This window comes from Excalfactoria chinensis, chromosome 3 (assembly GCF_039878825.1).
Source record: "Excalfactoria chinensis isolate bCotChi1 chromosome 3, bCotChi1.hap2, whole genome shotgun sequence".
NCBI classification, from domain to species: Eukaryota; Metazoa; Chordata; class Aves; order Galliformes; family Phasianidae; genus Excalfactoria; species Excalfactoria chinensis.
The window spans coordinates 49,613,545-49,639,704 of record NC_092827.1 but is presented as its reverse complement, the minus strand read 5'-3'; the positions used below and the strand labels follow the sequence as shown (position 1 = coordinate 49,639,704).

The following is a 26,160-nucleotide window of genomic DNA, read 5'->3' as shown; positions in this document are numbered from 1 at the left end:
TAGAAGCCGTTGTGTTCCTTTCAAACCCATTTGGCAAACAAGCAACAAATATGGCTTGCTGTCCCAAGTGATCTAGTTCTGTTGCCAGTATATCTGAAGTTCATATCTAAATTCATATCTAAAATTCAAGCCTCCTTCTGGGTGGAGGATGATTTGGTAAAGCAGCACTAAGGAATGTGGGCCTTGTTATTCCATATTTTTCATTTTAAGGAAACCACTTGTGCAAATTGAGAGAATTTTGCCTCAGTGACTTCAAAATAATGATAATACTTTGTTCTTGAGTCCTCTGATCCTATCTTCAGTTATCTGATCCTAAAGCAGAGGAGATAAGTTTTTCTAAGTGGAATCATCAACAGAGATCGTCAGAGATATATCTTCTTTAGATGCTACTTCAACGGCATTTCTAGGCATTTTATAGCTAGCTAGATTTCATGTGTGAATTTTGAGTTTTTGTGATATGAAAATATATGCATTTCATTCTGGTGTTTGTTTGTTTGTTTGTTTGTTTTACCATGAACAATCAAGCAATCCACTTCTTGGCATTTAAATTTACATTTATCTTTACTATGTTTTTTTTCTTCTTATTTCCCCTTTCCCATTCCCATGTTCTTTAGGGTCATATATGATAGTGATTTCATCTGACCATGACCCTGGAGAAAAGACTCGACTTCAGCTTCCAACAATGAAAGAAAATGATACTCACTGTATCGATTTCAGTTACCTTCTGTATAGCAAGAGTGGAGCAAACCCAGGAACTCTGAACATCCTTGTTAGGGTGAACAAAGGGCCACTGGCTAATCCTATCTGGAATGTCACTGGCTCCACTGGCAAAGACTGGCTTCGAGCAGAGTTGGCTGTCAGCACCTTCTGGCCCAATGAGTATCAGGTAGGCCTGAAACAAATTCTCACCGTATAATGTGTAATGTTTACAGCTAGATACTATGTTTTTTGTTAATTTTGATCTTTTCTTTTAGAGTATTTTTTCAGTGCCCTTAATTTTCTGTTTGATTTAAAATAAATAAGTATTTGGGGATAGAAGTGCTTTTTGTTTGGTGGGTTTTTTTGGTTATTTTGTTTGTTTGCTTGTTTGTTTGTTTGTTTAGAGGAATTGATTAGTCAAAGTTGTCTGTTATTGTATAATGAGAAAAAAATTAACAGGAAATAAGCCTCATTAAATGAAATCATGAGGTTCAAGTTCAGAGACATCAAAAACGATAAACTTCCAGAAATAAATTGCCTGTGCAACTGTAATTTGTACCTGTCTTCCTTCCTCTTTTGGATATGCCTGTATTACTGTGTGTAATTACATGACTGTAAATGTGTTTTTTCCACATGACATTTGTTTCATTTGCCATTCAGGCAGAATGGTGCTCACCTAATGAGCAGCTGCTCAGGACATGTTATTTTCCTCTTTCCTGGGACAAAACCATGTGCAGTGTAGGGCTCTTGTTTTAAGAGAAAAATTGTCTTTTTATTACTTGACGCTGTTATTTGATTTGTTTGATTAACGTGAGCAAGTACCTGCAGCTGTTTCACTCAGTGGGTATCTGATGTGAAGTATGAATCTTGTACAGAGGCACTTTTGTCCTGGAACGGGGAAGGGGAAGGAGTGGTATTAGGCATGCTCCTCTAAGCTGTTAAATCATTAACTCTTACATTGTATGGTATGAAGTGCTTACTGGACTTTGTCTGAGCATTCTCCCAGTCACTAGTGCTGTTGCAAACAGGTTGGGTATCTGGACTTGTTATCAAATGGAGAAAAATGGCCTCTGTATTGATGTTTTTCTTGATGAGAGGTATCGTGGGAATGTTTCTTAAAAGACCTTGTTTAAAATGCATTGCTATTGCCCATCATCAAAATCATCTCCATGAGAAACAAACATCATTGTAATTGCTAGTAACCTTACTTGGAAGGTGAAACTGATGTTTATTTATTAGCTTTTTTTTTTTTATTATTATTATTATTTTTATTTTTTTTTCCCCTTTTGTTTCCTTGGTTTTCATATTTTTATTCATAAAATAATTTGATCTATCCATGACATTGAAATGATGTGGAATTTGATTTCAAGAACTGAAACCTGGTTTCGTTAAGCCTGGCTTCCAAGGAGGTGTTTTATGAACCCTTTTACATTGCTAGAAAGTAGCTTTTGGTGTGCTTAAAAAAAAACAGGAGCCTTTCATATCAGTATAGTAGTAATCAAGTATAGCAGCATTATATGCAGTAAATCAGGTTTCTGTTGACAGATGGCCAGGCTTGACAATGAGATTGGTGGTTGGGGCTTTATCTTAGCAGCATGGCCATTTTTCACTTACGTTACAGCTTTCACATTATCTCACGTTAGACTCTGCTAAAATTCGTTCTTTCTTTGCTTTGTTGTCCAGCAAAATATTGAAATCATGCGTGACACAGCTGATTTTTAAATTAAAAATAAATCTGGGGGGGAACTGGAAAACTGTTAATGCAGTGAGATGTAAAGCACAATTATTTCAATTATTTGTGAACAGGAGGGGAAATGTTCATGCTGATGATACATGCCTGCTTGTTCATACAAATGGGCTGGTATTTTTGAGTTTGAGTAGTCCTTTGAGACCCATATTGCTCTTCATGGATGTGTGTGGGGTTTTTTTGTTTGTTTGCTTGTTTTTTTTTTTTTTTTGTTTTTGTTTTTGTTTTTTTTCTTTGTTTAGTGTTAGTTTTGAGTTATTTATCAGCATGGAAGTCTTATGTCTCATAGGACTTCTTTGTTGCAGAACTCTAGCTCATGATTTTATCACTTTGATCTACCTGTTGAGCTGTGGCTTTTGCTTTCATTGGAGGGAAATGCACAATGTTTTATTTTAAATGAAACAGAGGAGACCCTTTGCTAGAAGGGAGACTGGATAATTCCTGCTTTTCCCAGCAAGGTCACTGCTGCAGATCTTAGGGTGCTTGTATGTTGGTCACCAGGTCAGCGGCATCACGATCGCGTGCATTTCTAAATCAGGGGAGAGGATAAAGATCAGTAGGGGCTGAGCAGTGTAAGTTATGTTATGAGAAGGTCTCACATGGTAGACTGGATGCTTACAGGCTGGCAGAGTGTGATAATACTCATACAATGATGCACCTAAACTAATTAGCTTCTGTGGTTGTTTTTTTGTTTTTCTTTTTTGTTTTGTTTTTTCTTGATAAAGGATAGTACAGTTTACTACAATAGCTTTACTGGATCAAATTAAATTGCTGTTTAGATTCATAGCCTATCTCTAACAGCAGAAAGCTGTGGAAGTATGCAGCTGAGTGCATGAGCAGGACAAACTCATGCTCACATCTCCCCAAAACAGACTTCCAGCCTTGACCTAATTTGTGGTTGGAACTTAAGAACCAATGTAGTCCATTTGCATACTTCTGTTAGTCCAGGCTTTCTCTGCACTGTCTTAAGCTTTTAATGACTATAGTGTACATTACATGAAATTCTGATGGTGATTGCATATTAGGGCCATTCCTGTGGGTTTCTCCAAGCATGGCACTTACAATTCTTCTGTTATGATATTTCGCACTATCATGGTTTCATGGTATTTCATTGGTATTCCTCATCAAAATATTGTGTAGTGCACTGGATTGTGTAGTGTTAATGCTGCAAGTTCCATGGATTTTCGGTGTATTTCATGAGTTCTGGTCTCAGAAGAGAAAAATGAACTACAACTCCTAGATGACTTTGTTTTTCCATTTTCCGTTCGGAGTGTGGAGCCCAATGTGGGGCACCCCTTCATTGTGGAAACCAGATCAAGCTGACACGCGTTCAGGAAATTTCTTCAGTCCTGTAATGATATGGTTTGTCTTCTCTCTACTGCTAGCAAGGCATCTGCATCTTTGATTCTGTTTGTTTAACATGGAAATGAACTGTCAGGGAAAAGAGTTTGGTTAGGAAATCCTTTGGGACTGAAGACATGATTTGATTTTGGTCCTTGTTAATTCTGGAATTTTTTGGTCAGTCTTGTTGGAAATATTCCACCTTTGACCTGTCTAAAGCTTACTTCAAAGGGAAAGTATTTGGGGATTTTTGTTGTTTAAATTTTATAATTGTTTGGGAAATTCATTATATGTTAGTTACTACTGTAGCTCGTTAGTTTATTTTAGTTAAGATGTTTATTCCTGTCTTGATGTATTGTTTTGTCTGATGTTTCTGTTCCTTCTCCCAAGTAAAGACTGCACAACTGTTGAGGGCTGTCCTTTCTTTTCTGCTCTTCTCACCATTTTCCACTTCTCTTTCCTTTCCACCTGTGTAAACCTTCTTGATTTTTTTATTTTTTTGTAGTTGTTGTTTTTAAATAAAGGAAGGGGCTGTGTTTTCTTTTGTGTGTTTGAACACTGCTCTCTCGTGTTCTTTGTCTTTTTTATCTTCCCCTAAGCAAATTCCTGTTTCTACTACTACATCATGTCTTTGATGAATCACTGCTGAAGTCCAGTTTGCAGTGTGAACCATGGACTTCTTGATTTGGGCTTTATATTATGTGATTCTGTTTTTTGGTAACCAAGGATCAGAAACTGATAAGGAAACCTGACTTGGAACCACAAATCTCTGTCTTGCTAAGAATGAATTATTTGGTTTCTTTTTGATTTTTTATCCAGTCATGGTGCTCTATAAGTTAAAAATAGACTAGCTGAGGTACCTGTTTGATAAGAGTGATGATAAGAGTGATTACACTTAGAAATATAACTAGCAAACTCTAAATACTGAAACGTAGATGCTCTTCTGCCAGTTAAGGAATAGTAATGTGGAAACACTTATAAGATACAGGAGATCTCTAGAGAAAGACTAATTGTTTTATTCTTTCTGACCTGTAAATACTAATCTGGGCAGTGGATGTGTTCTTTATTTTAGTTTTGATGATTTAAGTGATTTATAAATGTTTCAGTAGCTCAAAGATATTTAAATGTTATTTTCACTTAAGATTGCTTCAAGATAGTAAAAGGTCTTGTCAAAATGATAGAATTCTAATGGGAGAATGGCAGATTGATAGAAAATTAATGGGATGTACATTCAGGCCGTATGCTAGATAAGGTTTCTTATGAAATAGGAAAACTTGTAGTCTGTTTGGATACAAAGTCAGTTTATTCTAAGCACGCAGAGATGTAGAATTGTCAGTGTGCATGTGGGGTATGATTAGGAAGGCAGGGTGTGGATGCTATCTGCTTTAGTTGATACTGATGAAGGGAAGCAACAAGTGAAGTGCTAATAGAAAGTGCAGTAGTACATAAAGCCTATGTGAACTGCATAGAACTGAGTTACAGGCCAGGTTGAGAAGAAACCCAGCCCCCTTAACCACCACTTTCCATTTCTAAGACAAATCTTCTTGGTTCTTTACAGTTGCTAACCTTGAAGTGATAAACAGAATCAGGAATATTCAAAGAAGCAGCTATTGAGAGAAACAGACTGATATCAGAGGGCTGGTATTTTCAAAGGATTTCATTTAAATCAGAATACACAAAGTGGCTTAAAATAGTATCAAAGATATATTGAGTGAATAAAACCTACAAATAGTGTGATTTTGTTGACTACATAGGAATTGAATGTAAGAAGAGTATTTGAGCTTTTTAAGAAACAGACTGATAAGTGGTTACAAAGGTCATGTTAAAACCTGCTGCAAGTCTTGAATGTTGGGTTGTGAGACAGTGTGAGCTTTATGGAAATCTCAGCATGACCAAGAGCTCAGTAGCAGCAGAGCTCAGAAAGCTAACTTTCTTTCACCTGTAAAAAGGTGCAGTTCAGGGGTGTATGATTAACAGCTGCAAAACCAGGACTGGCATGCAGAGGATTTGTTTCTACTTCAAGAATTACTAAAGGGCCTTTTCAGTCTCTTTGGTGGACCAGACTGAAAAGGAAAAAAAAAAGAGATTCAGACAGCAGACTGTAGACTGTTGGAAGTCTGTGTCGGGTGGAGCTGGAGCTGTAGATGTCAGATACAAACTTAAGGATATTAGGCAAGTTCTGTCTAAATGGGTGTACATTTAATTTGTTTCTCTATTCCTAGGCAGACTAAATGTAAATTTTACATTCTATGGTTAAAAGAATATTACTGAATTGATTTAGGTAAAAGTTAGATAAAAATACAGGTATAGGAAACAGTAATGGAAATATTTGAGTTTGGGTGATATAAGAGAGGGGGTTCCACTTAAGACACTGAGATAAACTGGCCCTTTCTGAGCTACCAGGAGAAGAGAAAGCCAGAGTATCAATGTGAGAAGAAAGCTGCTTTATTCATAAAATTACGAAATACTGGGTCCCTTCCAACCCAAGCCATTCTTTGATTCTATGAAAGTCACTGAAGTGCTTCTCCTATAGGTTCATCATTGTGAGATGCCTTTGGGAATACTTAGTGGCTCCTCAGAATTTAATGTGATTGTCCATAAACTATTTCATTCCTAGTTTATTAATACACAATGAAATATTTTTTGTCTGTTTCCATCTTTCTTCAGATTTTTTTTTTTCCTTTGATGAAAACACTTTCACCACTTTATCATTATCGCTAATGATGAAAAATTGAGTCCTTTTGGAAATATAATTAAATATGAATAATGTTGCTTTCATGTCAGAAACACTTTGTAAACTGCTAAGTGTTCTCTTTGCTGTTGGTAGATAACAATTAATCAAAAGACTTTTTGTTGTTTTTTAAATACAGTTTATTGAAAAGTTACTCTGAAAAATGCATTCTGCTAACAAACTTCCTTTTCTGCTTCTGAAAGGCTTGTCAATTCAAATATATATTTTTTTAATTGTTGTGATAAACATGAAAAGGGTGTAAGCATATCCATCATGTCTCTGTCTCATTTCTTGTGAGATGTTTATCAATTTGGTGAGGACAAAGAAAGGTTAAGTTCCAGCAAAGTGATTACTGGCAAGATTTTAATAATTCAGTAGTGCAGATCACAGTGTACTTATAGGTCTCAAAGGAATTCTTCAATTCAGTCAGTCTCATTCCAGTCATCAGGCTGGGAAATTACAGCATACAGAATAAATGTTGCCTCAACAAGTCCCATCATGGCTAAGAAGTCAGCTTCTAGGTTTTCAGTCCCACTGTGATTATTGGAGATTTCACTGATTCTTTTCCACTTTTCTTACAAATGACAGTGCTGGCTTCATCTCTTCTGTGGCATATTTTCAGTAATGTATGTTCTGCCATAAGTGGCTAGCCATAAATGTGGTATTTTTCTTTGATTTGGAGATTACTTGCGAGCATAGCACTTGCTGAGTGATAGGAAGATGGTGGTGGGAAAGAAAGTGAATGTTTAAGATATGTATTGTGTGTGTGTCCCTAAGTTTGTCTTTCTGGGAATAGAGCTCAAGATTTACAAATCTGATATACTTATAAATTGTCACTTGACAATGTATATAATTACTAGCTTGAGGGATTTAATTTTGTTAGTCAGTTAACTAAATTTTGGGGGGGGCATGTTAAAAGGGAGAAAAGATAATTAGTATCAAATTTTATAAATAAAAATAGCTGATATTATTGTTCATCAAATAAAATTTGTCAGCCTAATTTAAATCAGAGATTGCAAGCAGAGAGCACTCTGCCTCTGCAATGTGCACAGGCTGCCTTTTCAGCAGCAAGAAGGAAGGTCTTTGGCCATTTTTATTTTAACAAGCTACAGGACTGAGGAGCTTGGGAAGTACCTGAAGTTACCATACTCTTAGTCTTCTACTGAAGAAAGAATGAAGTCACAGAATTTTGGCTCTAATGTTTTTGTACATCTAAGAGGCAAATTTTAGCAATTATATACTTTTAACAAATCAACATAATTCTTTAAGTTTACCCCTTCCCTTTTCAGTTTACTTTTCTACTGTCTTGCTTTCTTATGTTAAATTTTGTAATCAGCTTTTTGTTCTACCATGCTCTGTGTTTAGCTTTGCTAAAGGAAAGATCTAAACTTATTAAACCTAGTATGGAAATGTCATACTTATAACAATGGATCATTACAGTGAAGTGTATGTCTGTACATATAAGATACAGAACAGTGTTTTTCCACTGAAAGGAAGATGATGAGTATCTCTGTAAGATAGAAGCTATTTTCAGGGCAAGGTGATGAAAATTTAGTAGTAGATGCCTGGCATTTCCAAAAGCAATGAAAGAATGTGGAAGTTAATGTGCTGTATGAGTTTATGCCTTAAATTGCCTTTAATTGCATTAAAATCTCAGGTGGAAAACTAGCAGTCTGTAAACTTATGAAGGCTTTCTTTGAGATAAGTATATAATATTTTTCAGCCCTTGGTTAATTTCTCATGAAAAGTATGCGACTTTAACCTCATTGCTTTTCCTGGAGACATTTAACATCAGCAAGGTGGTATGCAAATTTTTTATTATCCTTGATTACCAAGATTATGAAAAGCTGGTAGCATTTCCCCCCTGTCATACAGCAAGGTCTTTCAGCCAGTGAAGTGTAAAACACACTATTGCTAATCAGCTAACTTGGAGTAACTGATTCAACTTGTCAGAATAACAAAATTGACTTAAATTGTGGCATATAAAAAAAGCTCTGGATGGTTCTTTTTGTCAAGATTTTTCTTTTTTAGGGTTTTCGTCTATACTTGGTAGGCATAAGTACTCGTTACATAAGCAGCTGAAGTTTTGTCATCCTTTGAACAGTTTTTGCAAGATCCTAAGAAAAGAGTTGAAAAAAATAGTGAATATCACAGTACCAGGCAGCCAGCAATGGTACACTCTCCCTCTATGCTCATAAAAGACGTTTTTATTCATAGGAAAAGTGAAATGAATGAAAGAAATTATGGCAAAAATCAACGATAGACACTTGAAATAGATGGTTAGAAGAAAGCAGGAACTGGTAATACTCTGAGGAAATATATTATACAGATTCTGTAAAGATTCAGAGTAATTAACTGTGCAGTGCAAGGGGTTTCTGGACTATAAGTAAGTGAAAATAAAAGAAAAAGGATAATAAGGCAGTATTGAGTCAGTATCAGAACTTCACAAAAATCTCTGAGATTCAAAAGCTGGAACCAACCTGCTTTCTAAACAGCTTTGCTTATAACAGTCAGGGACTTCAATTTAAAAGTGTTAAAACACATTGCTGCACTGGTAAGATGTGGTATTATAAGGTATTTTTTGCTGTGCATTGTATACAGTTTATTATTCTTTTCCCTAATAATGCTAGTGTTGAAAAATGTGCTGAGAATTATGCAGCCCCCTGTCTTTTTGTCCTTTTTTTGACTTCTGTTATTTAGGGCATGATAAAATGCTCTAGAGGAAATTTGTTTTGAGTTTGTAGCATGATATGCACAATGTGTTATAGGGTTTTTTGTTCTTTTTTTCTTAAATATATTTTTGTTAATGTTTTCTTTTATTTTTTTGATGCTAAGTGGTGAACAAGCCTGAGGCTTGGAGTGAAGTCCAAAGGTTTTCTTCATCCACAGAAGTGTCTGATAGAAATCCTTTGTTGACTGGTGATATGACCTTCTCATAGGGAAGTAAATGCCTCATATCTTTCAAATTCTCCCCACCTGGTACATAATTTTGTGCTTTAGTTTAGACTTTGAAATGACATTGACAAACTGAGGTGGTTGCTAGGAAGGAAAAATTATTTGAAATTTCAGTATGGGAGAATATAATGTCTCAATTTCTTTGCACTGGGATCACGCTCCAATCAATTATTCAGGTTCTATGTTAAATAAGCAGTACTGTTGATTCTGAACTTCTTTATGGTGAGAGCGATGGAGCACTGGAACAAGCTGCCTGGAAAGGTGGTGGATTCTTCTTCTCTGAAGATATTAAAGACCTGTCTGGATGCCTACCTGTGCAGCCTGCTGTAGGGGCCTGCTTTGCAGGGGGGGTTGGGCTTGGTGACCTCTGGAGGTCCTCTTCAACCCGTACAATCCTGTGATTCTGTCATTTTTCCACTATGTCCCAAAGGTACTTCAAAGAATTTAAAGATCACTCCTTGCCACTTCTTTCTCCATTTCCCTTGCTTCTTCCTGCCAGTGAGGTGAATAGTAGCCCTGTTCTGTTTATTCTGAAACACCAGAGAACGACTTTCTATGGGGTAGTGATTGGGAGCTTGCAGACTAATCAGTGCCCTGTGGGATGTCAGGCAATGGTGCCGTCAGGCGGAGAGTGCTCTGGGCTCCAAGCCAGGAGCTATTGCTCTGCAGCCTTTGCAGATGTTAAGATGTTAAAGACGATCTTTGAAAGATCTCTCACTGTCAGTTGTGCAGCTCCTTCGCTATTTTCTAATGTCTTTATGTACATCTCCTAGAAGGTTTAAAGAATTGTTACAAAATTGGTTGGAATGGATTACTTCCACAAAGCACTGTGGCTGATGAGAAGAAGCCCTGTGCAGTCCTGTAAGCCTATCCAGCTTTCTGCCTGGCTTTGCATGTCACAATTTAGTGTGACGTGTCATAGAATTTCAGAAGGTTTAGGATGGAAGGGACCTCAAAGCCCACCCAGCACAAACCCGGCACCATGGGCAGGGCTAATCCCAACCAGCTCAGGCTGTCCAGGGCCCCATCCAGCCTGGCCTTGAGCGCCTCCAGGAATGGGGGCAGCCACAGCTTCTTTGGACAGCTTTTGCCACTACCTTACCACCCTCTCGGTAAAGAATAGCCTTCTAACATCAAATCAAAATCTTCCCTCTTCTAGCTTTAAACTGTGTCAACTGTGTCTTCAGGGTCTTTTGCATATGGTCTACTAGAACTTTTCATGTTTTTTTTTTTTTTTCCTTCTTTTTTTTTTTTTTTTTTTTCTTCTTTTTTCCCCCAGAATAGGGTTCTATAGCTGAAAATGTTTTGGGTAGACAGCTGCTGCTGTTTTTGCTGATGCCTGTGCCTGAATGGCTCCCAGATCTGCCTGCACCTCAACCAAATAACATTGAGTCGAAAGCCAACCTATGGCTCTGCCTCCATGTAGGGCTGCAACAACATGTTGGGGCATGGCATCTTCAAGGCAGTGTGGGGGAGCATCAATCTGCCCCCAGGAAGGCGTGGGTGGAGTGGGCACCCTGCTGTGGGGTTTTGTCTGTGCCACTTCTGTGCCCTGCTGCAGGATGGGTGTTCTTGCCTTTACTGGGGATGATGTTACATGGCTGTTCTGTACCAGTGTAAGTTAGCTTCAGAAGTTTTCTATCATCAGATTTTTAGTGTTGATGGATTGAGCTTTTGCTTGGATAAGAAAATTAACAATTAGAGCAAAATGTAGACTTATCTGTCTGTGCCAAGCACTGAATTTTTATCTCTTGGACAGTGAATTCTTCTCTAGGTATTATCTGTGAAAAGAAAACAACTTTTGTCTATTCCCTCTATTCCCTCTCATTGAATAGTGCAAAGTACTTTTTTTTTTTTACTTTTTTTTTTTTTTACTTTTTTTTTTTTTTTCTGCATACAGGTATGTTTAGGGACTACAATGTCAGTGCTGCAGGATTTTAGCTCTTCAAATATGAGATATAAGGTTGTCACCTTGGAGGCAGTAGACTTTTCCTGCTCTTTAAAGAGCAAAATCATTTACAAGGAAGGAAAGCATATTTGTTCAATCTGAATGATTTAGAGATAAGCCTTAGAAAATAGAAATCCTTTAATGCCAGGCTTCCCAGTGTAATTTTGAAGCACTGGAAGAGAAATCAAATGTTTTATGGTGGCATTCTAATGGTGTTCTTGAACTATCAGACAGAACTAAAGAGTTTTGTAATGCAACAGTTGTGTTCATTTCTGGTGACATTCTACTGGCTTTTGCAGAAGTCAGAAGAAACAGAGGTTGCACCAGATTCATCAGCAGGTGTACAAAGTGCCTGCTGGAGCATTTATAGCTTGCTTTGCCAGCAACAGAAGAGAAGGAATGAGTGTATTGGATCTTCCAGCTGATAAGCTACAGCAGCAAAATGCTTTATGTCCAGCATATGTATGGCAATATATGAGGTTGTCCCTTGAAGCATGTGTTGTGCTCATGTCTTGTAGCTTTGGTAGGTTTGATTATTAGCAGATAAGTTAGGATCAGTTTATCTTCAAAATTTACTGGTTAACTTGAATTGGTTTTCAACTGAAAATAAAGAAAAAAGTCTATAACTTTGTGGACTTTAATGCAGGAAGGGGAGCAGGTGATATTTTCTCTTTTTTTCCTTGTGATTTTTATAGGCACACATGCTTATGTATTCTCACACAAAACCCTACTTTTCTCACGTTTCATCTTTATTGTGCTTAGATGATTATAGTAAAACCTTCACAAAAGGAGCTAAGGAACAATAGCAGTGTTCATAAGTATGCCTCTTTGTTTTGAGTTGCATTACATTGGTATCAATGAGAAGTGCACTTTTTTCTGTCCATGTTGCTGGCTGATTTGCTGTCAGGGAGGGCAGCAGTGTAGTCGTCTTGACTTTCCACCTTCCCCTTCACCCACAGTTTCGGCCAAGGGAACCATGACACTGGTTCTCACTCTGCCTCCACTCCATTCCATGATTTTCCATTGCTGCTCTTGGAAGGGGTCTCAGAGAGATCAATGTTGGTGTTGCCCCCCTTCTCACTACACTGTCACAGGTCCCTTCCTTGCTTTATAATCACACATTTCCAGTGTGATGTTTGATTTTCTCTATTGGAAGAACAAATATATGCTGCCCTTTATGTTATGCTTGTACTTTTGCAGAATAAACAAACCAAAACAAAAACAGATTTATTAAAAAAAAATAAAAAAATCCTAACATGCTAAATAAGGATTTATGTGCTACATGGATGGAATTGGTAAACAATTTTGTAATATGCCAAAACTGGTGATAAGCTTTCAGTGTGGCAGTATTTGTTGGGATTTTGTTGTTGTTGTGACAGATTAAAAATACCAAGCAACTTGTAAATCACTGTAATCAAATTTCTGTGCTAGCAAAGAATATTTTCTCAATAATAGAGCTTGATTGGAGACCAATTGTTTCTTGTCCATCTCAACGTAGAAATCATAAACTCATAGAATGGACTGGGTTGATAAGGATCATAATGATCACCTAGTTTCAGCCCCCCTGCCACATGCAGGGCCACCTTCCACTATACCAGGCTTCCCAGAGCCACATCCACCCTGACCTGGAATGCCTCCAGGGATGGAGCATCCACAATCTCCCTGGGCAAACTGTTCCAGTGTGCCACCACCCTCTGTGTGAAAAACTTTCTCCTAATCTCTAACTTAAACCTCCCCTGTCTTAGTTTAAAACCATTCCCCCTTGTCCTATCACTATCCACCCTCGTAAACAGGTGTTCCTCCTCCTGTTTAAATGTTCCCTTCAAGTATTGGAAGGCCACATTGAGGTCTGCCTGGGGCCTTCTCTAAACTAAACAAGCCCAGTTCCTTCCATCTTTCCTCATAGGAGAGGTGCTCCAGCCCTCTGACCATCTTAGTGCCCTCCTCTGGACCCACTCCAAGAGCTCCATGTCCTTCCTGTATTGGGGGCCCCTGGCCTGGACACAGTACTCTAGATGGGGCCTTACAAGTGCCAAGTAGAGGGGGACAATCACCTCCCCCTCCCTGTTGGCCACCCCTTTTTTAATGCAGCCCAAAACACTTGGCTTTCCGGGATGCATGCACATACTGCCATCTCATATCCTGCTTATTGTCCACAGGACTCCCAGGTTCCTCTCAGCAGGGCTGCTCTCAAGAAGATCTTCTCCCAGTTTGTATAAATACCTGGGGTTGCCCTGACCCAAGTGCAGCACCCTGCACTTGGCCTTATTGAACCTCATTAGGTTAACACAGGCCCACTTCTCCAGCTTACCCAGGTCCCTCTGGATGGCTTCCCTTCCTTTCAATATATCAACGGCATCACTCAGCTTGGTATCATCCACAAATTTGCTGAGGGTGCACTCAAAGCCATATTCTGTGTCACTGAATAAGATGTTGAAGAGCACCAGTGCCAGGACTGACCCTTGAGGGACACCGCTTGTGACCGGCCTCCACCCTGACACAGAACCATTAATCACAACCCTTTTGCTGCATCCACACAGCCAATTCCTACTCTATCGTATAGTCCATCCTTCAAATCCATGCCTCTCCAATTTAGAGAGAAGGACGTGGTGAGGGACCACAGAATGTAGTTTGGTTGATATGATTCTATTTTAGTCAAAAGCTGCAAACTCCAAGTCTGATGATGGGTATCTGTGTCATGTATGTGCATGTATACATGAACATAGTTGTCCATGTGCCTAGATTTTTCTGCTTCCATTTTTATAAGGATAAAAATAACCTTGCAGTGACATGTCATTTTTGGTCCTGCACTCAATTATGAAACCTTAATACCATATATGTTTTAACAATGAAAGACAACTTAACAGCAGCTGTCTAGTGTTCCGTAGAGAGCTGTAACATCAGATATTCTTGGTAGTGTTGATTTTGTTCTGAATTACATTGCCCAAGTGTTGATTTATTACTGAATTGTCCAAAGGATAGCATGTAGCATCATCAGTATCTTTCAAAAACTGTGCAACTGGTTTCAGTTTTATATCTCTCTTGATTCAGAAATTTAAGTGAAATAGAACATGGCATGCATTTTAATGTATTACTTGTTTACATATGTTAGATAAATATTGCATTGAAACAGAAAAATGTGTTAAGTGGGTATTTTGTCACAACAAAGCAGTTAAGCTAGACACGTACATTTTCTTTGACTACAGCTTTATGGACCCATCAGTTATCTTCAACACATTTGACTGAGGAACTGCCCCCCAAATTAGTTTTTTTTTTCTATTTTCAAAACTGTAACAGTGGATATTTCATTTTCCAGAGCACATGAGAACTGCTTGTTTATATATGTGTGTGTGTGTGTGTGTGTGTGTGTTTCCTTTCCAAGAGTATAAACCAATGCCATGAAAAGTGTGCTTGTTTCAGGACCTGGTTGACCATGGTCACATATAGGACAGTGTAGTCTGCTGAATTGAAGATAGATGTCTTCATGTTTCTACTCCTAAAGCTAGAGAGCATTTTAGTTTCAGCATATATATTTTTTGCTTGCTCTCAAAATGGAGTGGCATTATCAGTTTAGGCAATAACATTCATGTCTTCTTCTGTGAATCTGAACAACAAAACTTGTAATCCAGTTACTGATACATTTAATAACTGCATACAGGGTTATAATGTTACTCGAAAGTGAACTCATCCTTTTCTGTGGTTTAATTAGACTGTTAATTAAAAAAGGAAAACTAGCTTATCCATTTTAAAATCTATGCTGATTTAGCCACTGTAGTTCAGTCCAGCTGTGGGGTAAAACTGTTTCTACAAGAGCTTTGCATGGCCAAGACTGCAAAGCAGTTTTTGTGCTAGGAACACCTGAAATACAAACACACTGGTTGCTTTATTTACTAGGCACTGTTTGGATAATGCATTTCAAATCCTTGTACTTTCACGATAACCTTTTCCTGATAAGTTTGTAGAAAAAAAATTGGGTTGGGCTGGGATGGAGGCAAAGCATAGCACACGAATGGTTTTTGTTTTTGCTTTTTAAAAATTGTTTGTTTGTTTGTATTTGTTTTGTTTTCTTTTTTTATTGCGCTGACTTGCAAATACTTTTTGGTGGCATTTCCCACATAGGCAATTTCTGCTATAATCTGCCTGCTTCTGGTTTGTTCTATCTTTGTGCTTCTCTCTACATTTTTGCCAGGGAAGGAGCTTGTGGAGTTTTGAAGCGGACAGTGAAGAATTGATATAGCTGAGAAAAAGCTTTTGTGGTTTTTTTTCTTTGTTTTGTTGTTTGGTTATTTTTTTCTTTGTTTGTTTCTTCCATTTTTCATTTTACTTCTCCCAGTGATACCAGCTAGCTGGTACATTGCACATGACCTACATTTTGCTGTGGTTCATGGCTGCCTATGCAGGCAAAACCAGAGCTGCTTCCATTAATTTGGATGAGCCCTGGAAGCAATGTGTTCACCTGACATTTTTGCTTCTCTTCTTCAGCAGGTTCTTGCCATGACAGGAAAACAAAATAGCTAATAGTAATAAAGTAATAACGAATTACAAACTGCCAAAATAAAACCCAACATAGCCAAGCAGAAAAGAACTTGTTGATATGTTGGTTAGTGGGTTTGCTGCATCTGTTGGGAAGTGTGATGATTCCCTAAATGCTGTGAGGGCAGGGCTGTGTAGATCAGATGGGATCGGGATGAGAAAGCTTGGCTTCTGTGCAGACAGTAGGTCAGCTCTGCTCTGCCTTCAGTGCTTTGACCAGACTTGGTGAAGCAGGGCTGCAGAGAGCAACCTGGAACTCAGTCCCTCCCTGTAGATTTGCACTGTGACAGATCTCGGAAGTTAAGATCCGGAAAGTTATTTTCTCAGAGGTGGTTGGTACCTCTAGCTTGTTCTAGAGCTGTTCAGTGACAAGGCTTCATTACGCTGGTGTCCATTGTTCATGCTTGGGAGGGGAATTTTCCAAGCATGTAACGGATGCTAACTGTTGCAAGGTCTTTTTCTTGGAAATCTTCAGGGTGATAAATTGCAGGAAAGGCTCTGTGTGTGAGTGCCAGCAGTGCACCAGCTTTGTCAGGTCAGCCCCATGTTCCATGGCAGATCTCATGCTTATGGATTCCTCTCACCTATGACAGCAACATGTCCTGCAGAAAGTAGAACCATTGCCCATGGCAGAGGCTTCTCAATTACAGAATGGATTGGCAGGGACCTCTGGGTTCATGTGACCCAACTCCTGCACAAGCAGGGTGCTCAGAACCATGCTCAAGGGGCTTTGAAGATCCCCAGGAAGGGGACCTCACAGCTGCTGAGAAACTGTGCCAGTATTTGGCTACCTGCACAGTATAGAAGTGCTTGCTGGTGGTCCGATGGAACTTTTTGTGTTTGAATTTTTGCCCGCAGTCTCTTGTTTGGGTACTGCTGAAAGGAGCCTGGATCTGTGTTCTCTACACCCCCCTTCAGGTATTTGTTGAACCTCAGCCTTTCCACATAGGAAAGATTCTCCAACATCATCTCTACAGTGCTTTGTTGGTGGTTTCCAGCTGCACTGGGACATGTTGTTGGCCTGAGATACAGCTTAGCATTTGAACACTTAAAAAGACTGCACGAGGAGAGGGTTATTAGCAGGGTTTGTTAATGGCTGGAGTATAACAACCGGGAGGTGAATGCAGGCAAAAAACAATGGGAAGATGTAACTTTGGCTCCCACTTCTCAGTGCTGGGGCATTAATAATGGGCAGCAAATCCTTCCAGAGGCGTTATTTACTGCCTGGTTAAATTGCCTCTGCAGCGCTGATAGCTGCAAGTGCATGCAGGGAGTATTTCTGAGGCATGCTTTTTTTTTTTTTGCAATGAGGGTTGATATTCGCTTTCGGAAAATAGGTAACAAAATGAGAGTAAGATCTGCTTTAAGTCTAGTCAGTATGTTCAGGGTGTTTTTGTCTAAAATCTGAATTTGGGATTAATGTTAATCCTTTAAAAATCAGAACAACAACAAAAAAAACAACAAAACACATTTTCATGAAAATGAAAAAAGGGTCAATTTCAAAGCATATGAAATGGAAGGTTTGATAAAAGGTGGACTTACAGTTTTCCACTTATGTCTTTTAAATTTTAAATTAATAATCGTTTATTAAAGGAAATAGCACAGTTTGCATTTCAGTTAAAATGCAGTTTCATTTGACTGCTTTGCTTTTATTATTTCAATTACTGTAATTTTAAATGTAGTAAATTTTCATAGTGTACAAAGGAGCCTTACAGGAGTTCTTAATTGCTTTTCTAAATGCTTAGACTTCATATAAATATTTTGATTCAAGTTGATATGTAATTTTTAACAATGTTATTTAAAGTTGAAGGGTTTTTTGCAGGTGTTTCCTCTTGTAGTTTCACAGTGATGATAAAGTGTACAATTTAGAGCTGTAGAAGCTGTTTTACCTCTGCTCCAATCTAGTTAAAATTGAAGCTGACTTCTTAGAGAATAAGAATAAAAATCTTTTACAAAGCTAAAGCTGATTTCCTGCCCCCAAACACTATGTATTTAGGAAAAAAAGTTTTATAGATCTATTTTTTGGCACAGTATTTTCAAATAATGTGGAAAAGGTGCTTAATGAGTTTCTATTGAAAAAAATATTCTTGAGTAATATTTTTCAGGAAAAGATTGATATTCTCCTGGTATTCTCCAGAGAGAATATTTTTCTCATCCTATATAAAATAAGGTTGTGTTCTGCAGATTTTATTAGTAAATCCATATGTGGTTATTAGTGGGCTTTAATATGTTTTCAGTGACTGCTGTTTCTCTTACTAACTAACGTACTCAAGCTTTGATTTTCTTTGAGTTGGGAAAACACATCAAGCAGCTGCCACTTGATGCAAGTTCCCATGTTGCAGTGGGTATAGTGTTTCATGTTCTTATTTTTATTCTAGTGGCAGGTAGCAGTAATTAAAGGCAACTTTAAAGATAGTGTTTTAGTTTAACTTTCAAGTTTTCTGTCCCAAGCCAATTAAAATGAAAAATACCCCCATCTCTTTCCCTCCTGATAGTGAGTTGGTGTGCTCTCTCTTTTCCACTGCTCTTGACAGTAGGTAGCTCCACATGCAGTGTAAGACACCTCCTCTGTCAATTTACTCAGAGTTCAAACTTCCGGCAGCCACATTCTGCCTTGTTTCCCTCTTTATCTTTCACCTAATTTCCAAATTCATCACCTGTACTAAGCTTTCAGTATTTTAGTACTACAAGTGAACCTGTATTATTTTTCTCAGCTGAATAATTTCTTGCTTCAGACTTGTTTTCTTCCCTTCCTATGAGCTGTTCCCGATGTGCTGTTTTAGGCTCTTTTCTAAGAATGATTGATATTGAGCCGTTATGCTGCTGCTAGTGTAGACGGGGGAGAACAATGGTCCTGAAAACAAGTAGCAACAACTCAGTCTGAGCAGCAATTGCTCTGTCTCTTCTGGTTAGCTGCAGCTTCCCAGGATGTACATTTCCCAAAGTGAAATGTAAACCGTTTTTAAGAACTGGTCCCAGATAGTCGATTTAGATGTTCTGTATGCTGTTTATCTTTGTCATGTCAAATGTGCAGGTATATATGCATCGCTGAACTCAGCCTGCTAGAGCATTTGGTAATGTAGATTCTGTATCTACATGCATCACTGCAGCAGCTCTGTGTTGTGAGCGTTGCAGAGAAAAGAAGATAACGTTTGTCGTGTGAACAGCTTGCCATAAAGTTGAAGGTGACTGGGGTTGGGGGTTGTTAAAAGTGGTCCATCGTGGGGGATGTTAAAAGTGGTTCACTGGTACCTTGCCAGTGAAATAAAATCTGACTTAAGTATGTAAACCCAAGCCAGAAATAAAATATAGTATGGTGTGGCCCTTGGCAGGCAGCTACATCCATACATTGAAACTGTAAGTTCAGCAAGTCCCCGAAGTCCACTGTACTTTGTTGAGCCTCTCTTGTTAAACTTTGTAGTGCAGTGAACAGTTCAGATTTGTTTAACAGGACAAGGGAGGTGGACACATTGTCCCTGCTGTGTCTCTTAGTCCACTGGAGGACTCAAATACACATGTGCTGAGCTCAGCACAGCTGGAGAATGAAAGGATTGTTTATAATGCTGATGCAACCCTGTGCATAGAGAGGGTTTTTGATAGAGATGGTTATTACTTAGCATACCTTTTCATACAGTAAACCATGAAAATAACAAGATGAACTTATTTTGTATGTTCAGCAGCTATATGGGACTGGAGCCAATGGGAAAAAAATACTGCAATAAACAATGTCAGTTAGGAGCTGTGAGACCTAGCAGTCAGGGTTGTGCACTGGTTACTTCTATTTCTAGAATTTGGAGTGTCAGAAGGAGATATTTGTTTATATTTATCTGCTACTGTAATCTCACCAGTTCACAGCAGAAAGGAATTTAAATCTTGTTTAGCAGCTATATGCTTTTAATTGCTATGTACACTGGTACTTTTGCATGCTTTTTGAACATTACATCTGGTAAAAGTAGTTAGCCTCCTGGACTAGGTAGTTTTTTCCTGGGCTGCTTTCAGGAAAAGCTCTTCATGCATCAGGACACCATTGGCTTTCTGTTATGACCTGGAGGCTTGCTTCTGCTTCAAATGAATTCACCCCATCTGTGTCCTATGTGTTGTGTTTATTACTTGCTGAGTAGCAATTTCAGGAGAAAACTGAAAAATTCTCACAAAGATACAATTGACACTTCATTTGAAAATAGTTTCCACCAGGGGAAAAAAAAAAAATAATAATAATAAGACATTGTTACTCCAGGTGTGTATTTACAGATAGCGTCCGATTGTGTCATCTGAGTTCAGATTATTTTCACTCATTCAAGAGGCCTAGGTGGGAAGGATCAGAGATGACAGTTGTACTGATCTGAGCTGCAAGAGTTTTGCAGTTTGTCTGACAAAGAAACAGCTGAAATATAGTGAAAAAGCAATTACTTTTCTCAAGATAAAATAACCTTATGAGACAGAGATGTGATGTTTTTTCAGTATGTTTAAACCCACTTCCCAAATTAATATGAAACAGAACAGTAAAAAGGTCCTATTTGGCTATGCATGCCTGTCCACGTAGCCACATTTGTTAAACATGTAATTTCTTCTCTCTGATTTCTGAAGGGCAAGGTCATACTAGCAGATTTTGCATTGTGTAGCAGGTCGAGTATGTGTGTAAAACCTGCTATGATGAATGATGTGGATTGATTTATATTTAGTTATTCAGCAGCACCTACTATTGAACAGTTTTTCATTTTGTGTATTCTTATTCCATAATGTATTTCTATGCACTTCTAACCACTGGGTCAGTAAGAATGCCCTCAACTTGGACTTGTTTGTGATCAGCTGTACTAGGTAACCACATGTACACAAGACATTAACATATCCTTATGAGTATAAATACATATTTATTTGAGTAGCCGAAGCTGTTAACAGATGGCAGATGGAAGTAGAAATGTGTGATGCCCCTTCTTTCTGCATTCTTCCCTCTTCCTTTATTTGGGGAAAACAGAATTAATGTGTGTTCTTAAAGAGTGGATGTAACTGCTCTGCCAATGAGCTTTCAAACAATGCAAACAATGTACTTCCAACAAAATTGTTTTAATGTTCTCATGCCTTTGCAGAGTTTGAAGATGTTAAATAACAGTTCAGAGAAAAACTCCTTGTCATCTATTAGAGCAGAGCAGAGATAGTTGCAAGAAAGAACGTCAATCAAGATGCGAAGTGAATTTTTTTGATTCATTTGAATAGTGAAGTACTTAGTTCTGCTTGCTACAGGGATGTTGGAATACTTAACATGCTGTACAGAACAATGTTTTCTAAACAATTGTGAGGGACGTATGAAATCTTAAACCCCTAACTTTTGATAAAGAGATGAGGGAGAATCTTTTCTTGAAGCACTCAAAGAAGTAGACCCCTTTGTCAGTCACTGTGCCTGAGGGGTCATTTGGTCATTGTTATGTACGTTGTAGCTACTTAATAATCTACAATTTTGATGCTTCATTTTAATATCCGTCATAGCTAAGAGTTTGAGGTGGTCTTAATTTTAAACTTTATTTAAGACCGTTTGTCATTTGAACATGCAAGTACTTCCTTCTTTAATAGGAAACATTTGAGTTGGATTGAGGATGACTGTAACTTGAAAGTATTTGATATGGTTTGCCACCTCCTTAAGTTTGTGTGAGCTGCAGTTACAGTTTGCATAGGATTAGCTGTCAGAGATGAACTGGGAACCCTGTGGCTTCTGCAGAGATTTTATTTTTCCCTTTCACTGTAAACTTGTGTTTTTTCTTTTCTCTGAAGGTAGTTTTTTGTTGTTGTTGTTGTTGTTTTGTTTGTTTGTTTGTTGTTTGTTTGTTTTTTTCCCCATTTTAAGTTAGAGTTAGCAATGGGTTTAGTATATGGAATTGGATAGAAATAGTAGGGATGGTTCAGTGGTTTCTTTATTGTGCTTCTTGTCTGGGTCAGAGCACATCTTCTTAGGACTAAAACAATTTTCTACCATGAGAAGACTTCAGTCATCCACTTGTCTCATTATAAAGAACAGGAAACCTTGCGGGTAGGATTTACAGGAGGAGATCCATAGACAGATTAAAATTGCCTGAAGACTGACATCTGGAAATTCCAGGATCTGTAGTTAAAACTGAAGAAAGGAGAGAGCCTTCACTTACTGAAGGAGTAGGAGTGCTGCTGGGATATTGACATACAAAGAAACAGTGAAGTGTACTAATGGCTTTCTTTGGTTTATGGACTTGTTTCCTTCACTACTTTCCCAGGGCAGGTCAACCAGGGCCTTCTCAGCCCCAGAATTCTCCCAGTGTTTTGTAGAGAAAGTGCTACCTGATCATGGGAAAGCATGAAGTTGTCTCATCTTTGATTCCAGTTTTGTTCTTGCCCTGAAAGGGTGGCTTTGCTACTGTTCATATTTGTTTAAAGTAGTAGTCCCCTTTGTGTGTACTGTGTGAGCATTGAAGGAAATCAGTAGTGAAATAGTAGTGAGGGTACTTTCTGCCAACCCACTACTCTTTACCTCAATGTACACTATCATTCTTCTCTTTGTGCTCACTTTGGCACTCTTCAGAGCAGCCTACTGGTTAAACACATTTACCTGATTTAAAAAAAAAAAAAAAAGATAAATAAAAGTACCTAAGCTTGTTATCCAAGTTGTCAGATCAGGCTTCTAGAAGGATCTGATGGGCTTCGATGCTGGCAGAAGACAGGACATGGGCTATGCAGGCAGAATCAGATTAGGAAGGAATCTGCCCTTGCTGATGGGAAAGTGTTCATAAAATCATAGAATCACAAGGTTGAAAAGGACCTACACAATCATCTAGTCCAACTGTCCTCCTGTTACCATATCTTGGAGCTCCTCATCCAGACATTAGTAGGCTAAGCTGCTTGCTAAGGTGTTTCCAAAGCCAATCAATTTTCAGAGAATTTGTGGGTTATAGTTAATTAGCCCATTTAAAACATACTGAGACTTAATAAAAAAAAACCTATATAAAGGTTCCAAAAATACTTATGTGAAATAGTACCTGTGTTTTCTAGTATTTCTTTATGGTGTTTTTGGAATGGGTAGATATCTGCTACTGGGCTTCTTAAAGAGCACTAAGTGATATTTCATGATCTTACATATTAAAAACAGAGCACTCTCCTAATTTTTTAATGATCTGTGTCACAAATATTCTTTAATCAATCAATATTAGTCATCCTAGATTCTCTAAGTGTTCTCTTTCAGAACCTCGCTCACCTTTTAAACGGGCTTCAAAATGTGGTTTACTGGTTACTCAAGTAACGTAACAGAAGACATTTAAACTTGCTGTGTCAAAGTAACATTAAATTGTATACTATGGTCTGGAAAAACAAGTTTTGTTATGTGTCATATAGTTGTTTCTAAACATAGTGTTTGGTTCCCACTTTTTTAAGGCAGTGACACTCAGATTGTTATCCTTCAGAGTTACTATTACTCTCTATAACTATCCTACTGCTATCTAAAGAATTGTTTTGAAAAAGCCTGAAAACCTTTAAAAGCACTTAAAAAAGCACTTGTCAAGTAGTAAAGATGGGGAAGCTGATAATAGAATAAACTCTAGTTAAGAGCTTTTTAAATGAGTTTTCAAAAGACAGTTTTAGGTATGTTTTTCATATTAGAATGTAAGAGAGACATCTCATGACGATAAAGACAATTTGTTAAGTATGGGGAAGTTTGCATTCCTATTCTTTGAATAACACCGAAGAACTAAAAACTGGAATTTTGCATTAGAGAGCTGTTTTATCTTACATATGGCAGATGAGATGTCAGGTCCATGGTTTTAGTTTAATCTTCAATTGTGATTCAAGGAATGTTAGACAATACAGTACCTAAAAAAAAAACCAACAACAAACACTTCTCTGGGGGACCTTTCAGAGAAGTTAATTATTACCAGCCAGTATTGAATGACCTTTTATCACTGTGTCCTGTTATGATACCTTCTGCAATGCATTGCAGCATTTACTTGGCTTCCAACCATATTAATTACAATCATCTTTGTCATAGCAACCAAGTCTTATAATGTTTGGTTGTTAAGGGTTTTGTTAAAATGAAGATAAAGTATGCTTAATTGGAGGGTTTTTTTAATGAAGGTAGAGTACGTTTAATTGGTGATTTTTTTAATTAGTGTGACTTTACATATGAGTTTTTTTTCTTTTGAGTCTTCTGGCAAGTTCAGAATCTTCTATTCTGCTGAATCTGTCAGCTCATTTCTACTTTTTATTTTCTTTATTGAAATTTAGATAAAGGGCAATAGATTCAGCAGAGATAAACCTTCTAAACTCCCTAAGAAATACTCTAGTAACATTATCATCAGAAGAATGTTTTGCTCCTAAATAAATACTTAATTGAAGATCTATAACTACATAAATTGTTGCAGGGGTTCTGAACTAATTTGTTCACAGGGTAGTATCGGGCTCTTAGTCAATCTTTCAAAACCTTAAAATTATGATTTTCAGGAAATATCAAAATATGTAAGACGTGAAACTTTTTAGGATAGGACTATATTCTTGCCCACACTAGGAAGGTTGCTAACAATGGCATACACTAAGCTTGTAAGGCTAGTAAGTGGGGTAACTATTAATTAAAAATTAATATAACTATTCATGGAGAGTAAAGTTTTGGCAATGAGATTTATGTCCATGAATGATTGTTCCTTGAGGTGATTAGTTAGGAAGCTTGCAAGAGTGGAAACTGTCTAACAAAGGAAAGTCAAGAGTTATGTTTATCTTAATGGCTATTCTGTGAGGGTGATCCTCTCACAGGATTTGCATTTCAGCTCATCAATATAGTAAGAGTCAATATTTTCTGCAACTACAACAAACAAACAAACAAACAAAACAACAACAACAAAAAAAACAAAACACCAACAACTAGACCCAAAAAGTTTGTGACTTTAAGGCCAGAGCAAAAGTGACTATTACAGGAAAGAGGGTACACTTCCACTTCCTTTGTTTTTTCACCATGTCTATCAGAAGTGGAAAGTGTAAGGCCAACAGAGGATTTAGGTATGTTAAGAATTCATAGGAAAGGCAAAACAAGTGTGAGGTTAAGGTTTTGCTTGCTATTTGTTGTAGAGCAGCTTTGCAGTGTATCCAGACTGGACATCTTTTTCATGTGAGGAAGAAAGAAACACTGGAATTTAAATTTTAATCTGTTAGAAAAAGTTGTAAAATGAACATGAAGTTGCTAGGACCAAGTAGGATTCATTGTGAGGAACTCTGGTAACACATTACTGAAATGTTTAAAGAAGTGTTGGAACAGTTAAGAAATGAATAAAATATACACAACCAGATCATACTGAAATCTTCATCCATTTTATAGAAAGATATTATTCCTGATAGAACTTTGGGTTCCTTGAAAGGAATCATGTGAGAAAATGCGTAAAGATGATTCACTTTATGTTTCTGAGGATTTAATGTGAAAAATTTTTGACTGAAAGCTCTGTGCTCTAAGATTTAAACTTGCTTGTGGAATATGACAACAAAACAAGACAAAAATGGCAACTGCTAGGTGTGTTACATATTGAACAAGAAATTACTGGTGGGAATTAAAGCTGTGGTTGTTGTTTGGGAATATGAGAGAAAATGATGAGTTGGGGTTTTGCAGTGATATATTCTGGAAGTTGTGTAGTTCAGCATCTTAACAAATTAATTAGAAAATGAATCATTAAGCAAGAGAAAATCTTTTTCATATAACTCAGAATTTTTTTCTTTAATCATCAAAACTAAAACTGTCTATGAAGAGTTGTGAAAGAGCCTCTTTCGAGGAACAGACATGGACTAGCTAAACTAAACAACAGGAATACTATGGAATAAGTGATGTCTATATATGGCAGGGTCCCATATGATAATTTGTATGTTGCGATGATCATGGATGATGACAGATGATATGGTAATGGTAAGTGATAAAATAGTGGTACCCATCATTTAGTGTCTTGTAAATAATCACACTGCGAATGACAAAAAATGTGGATATAATCAACTTTTATTCTTGCTTATATTTGCTGACAGTATTTTCTGGCTGTGAAAACATAATCTCATTAAGTACAAACAGAAACAACTGAAATACTATTCCTTACTGTTTTTGTTTGTTTGTTTGTTTGTTTTCCCCACCCCCTATCTGTGAGTAGAATTAGACTGTGGCCCTCTTTACTTTAAGTGATTGGCTTTCAGAAAGTATTTGTATGGTCAGGCACAGATGTATAGTATACT

General features: G+C 37.6%; 1 protein-coding gene across 15 annotated transcripts in view; it reads left to right on the top strand.

Moving 5' to 3' along the window:
• Positions 1-26,160, top strand: part of PTPRK (protein tyrosine phosphatase receptor type K) — a 384,844-nt gene that overhangs the window by 129,962 nt on the left and 228,722 nt on the right. For all 15 annotated transcript variants that reach the window (XM_072333871.1, XM_072333868.1, XM_072333872.1 and 12 more), the window contains exon 3: positions 615-886. In XM_072333871.1, the coding sequence (XP_072189972.1) occupies positions 615-886 (272 nt within the window). The remainder of the gene's footprint in view (positions 1-614; positions 887-26,160) is intronic.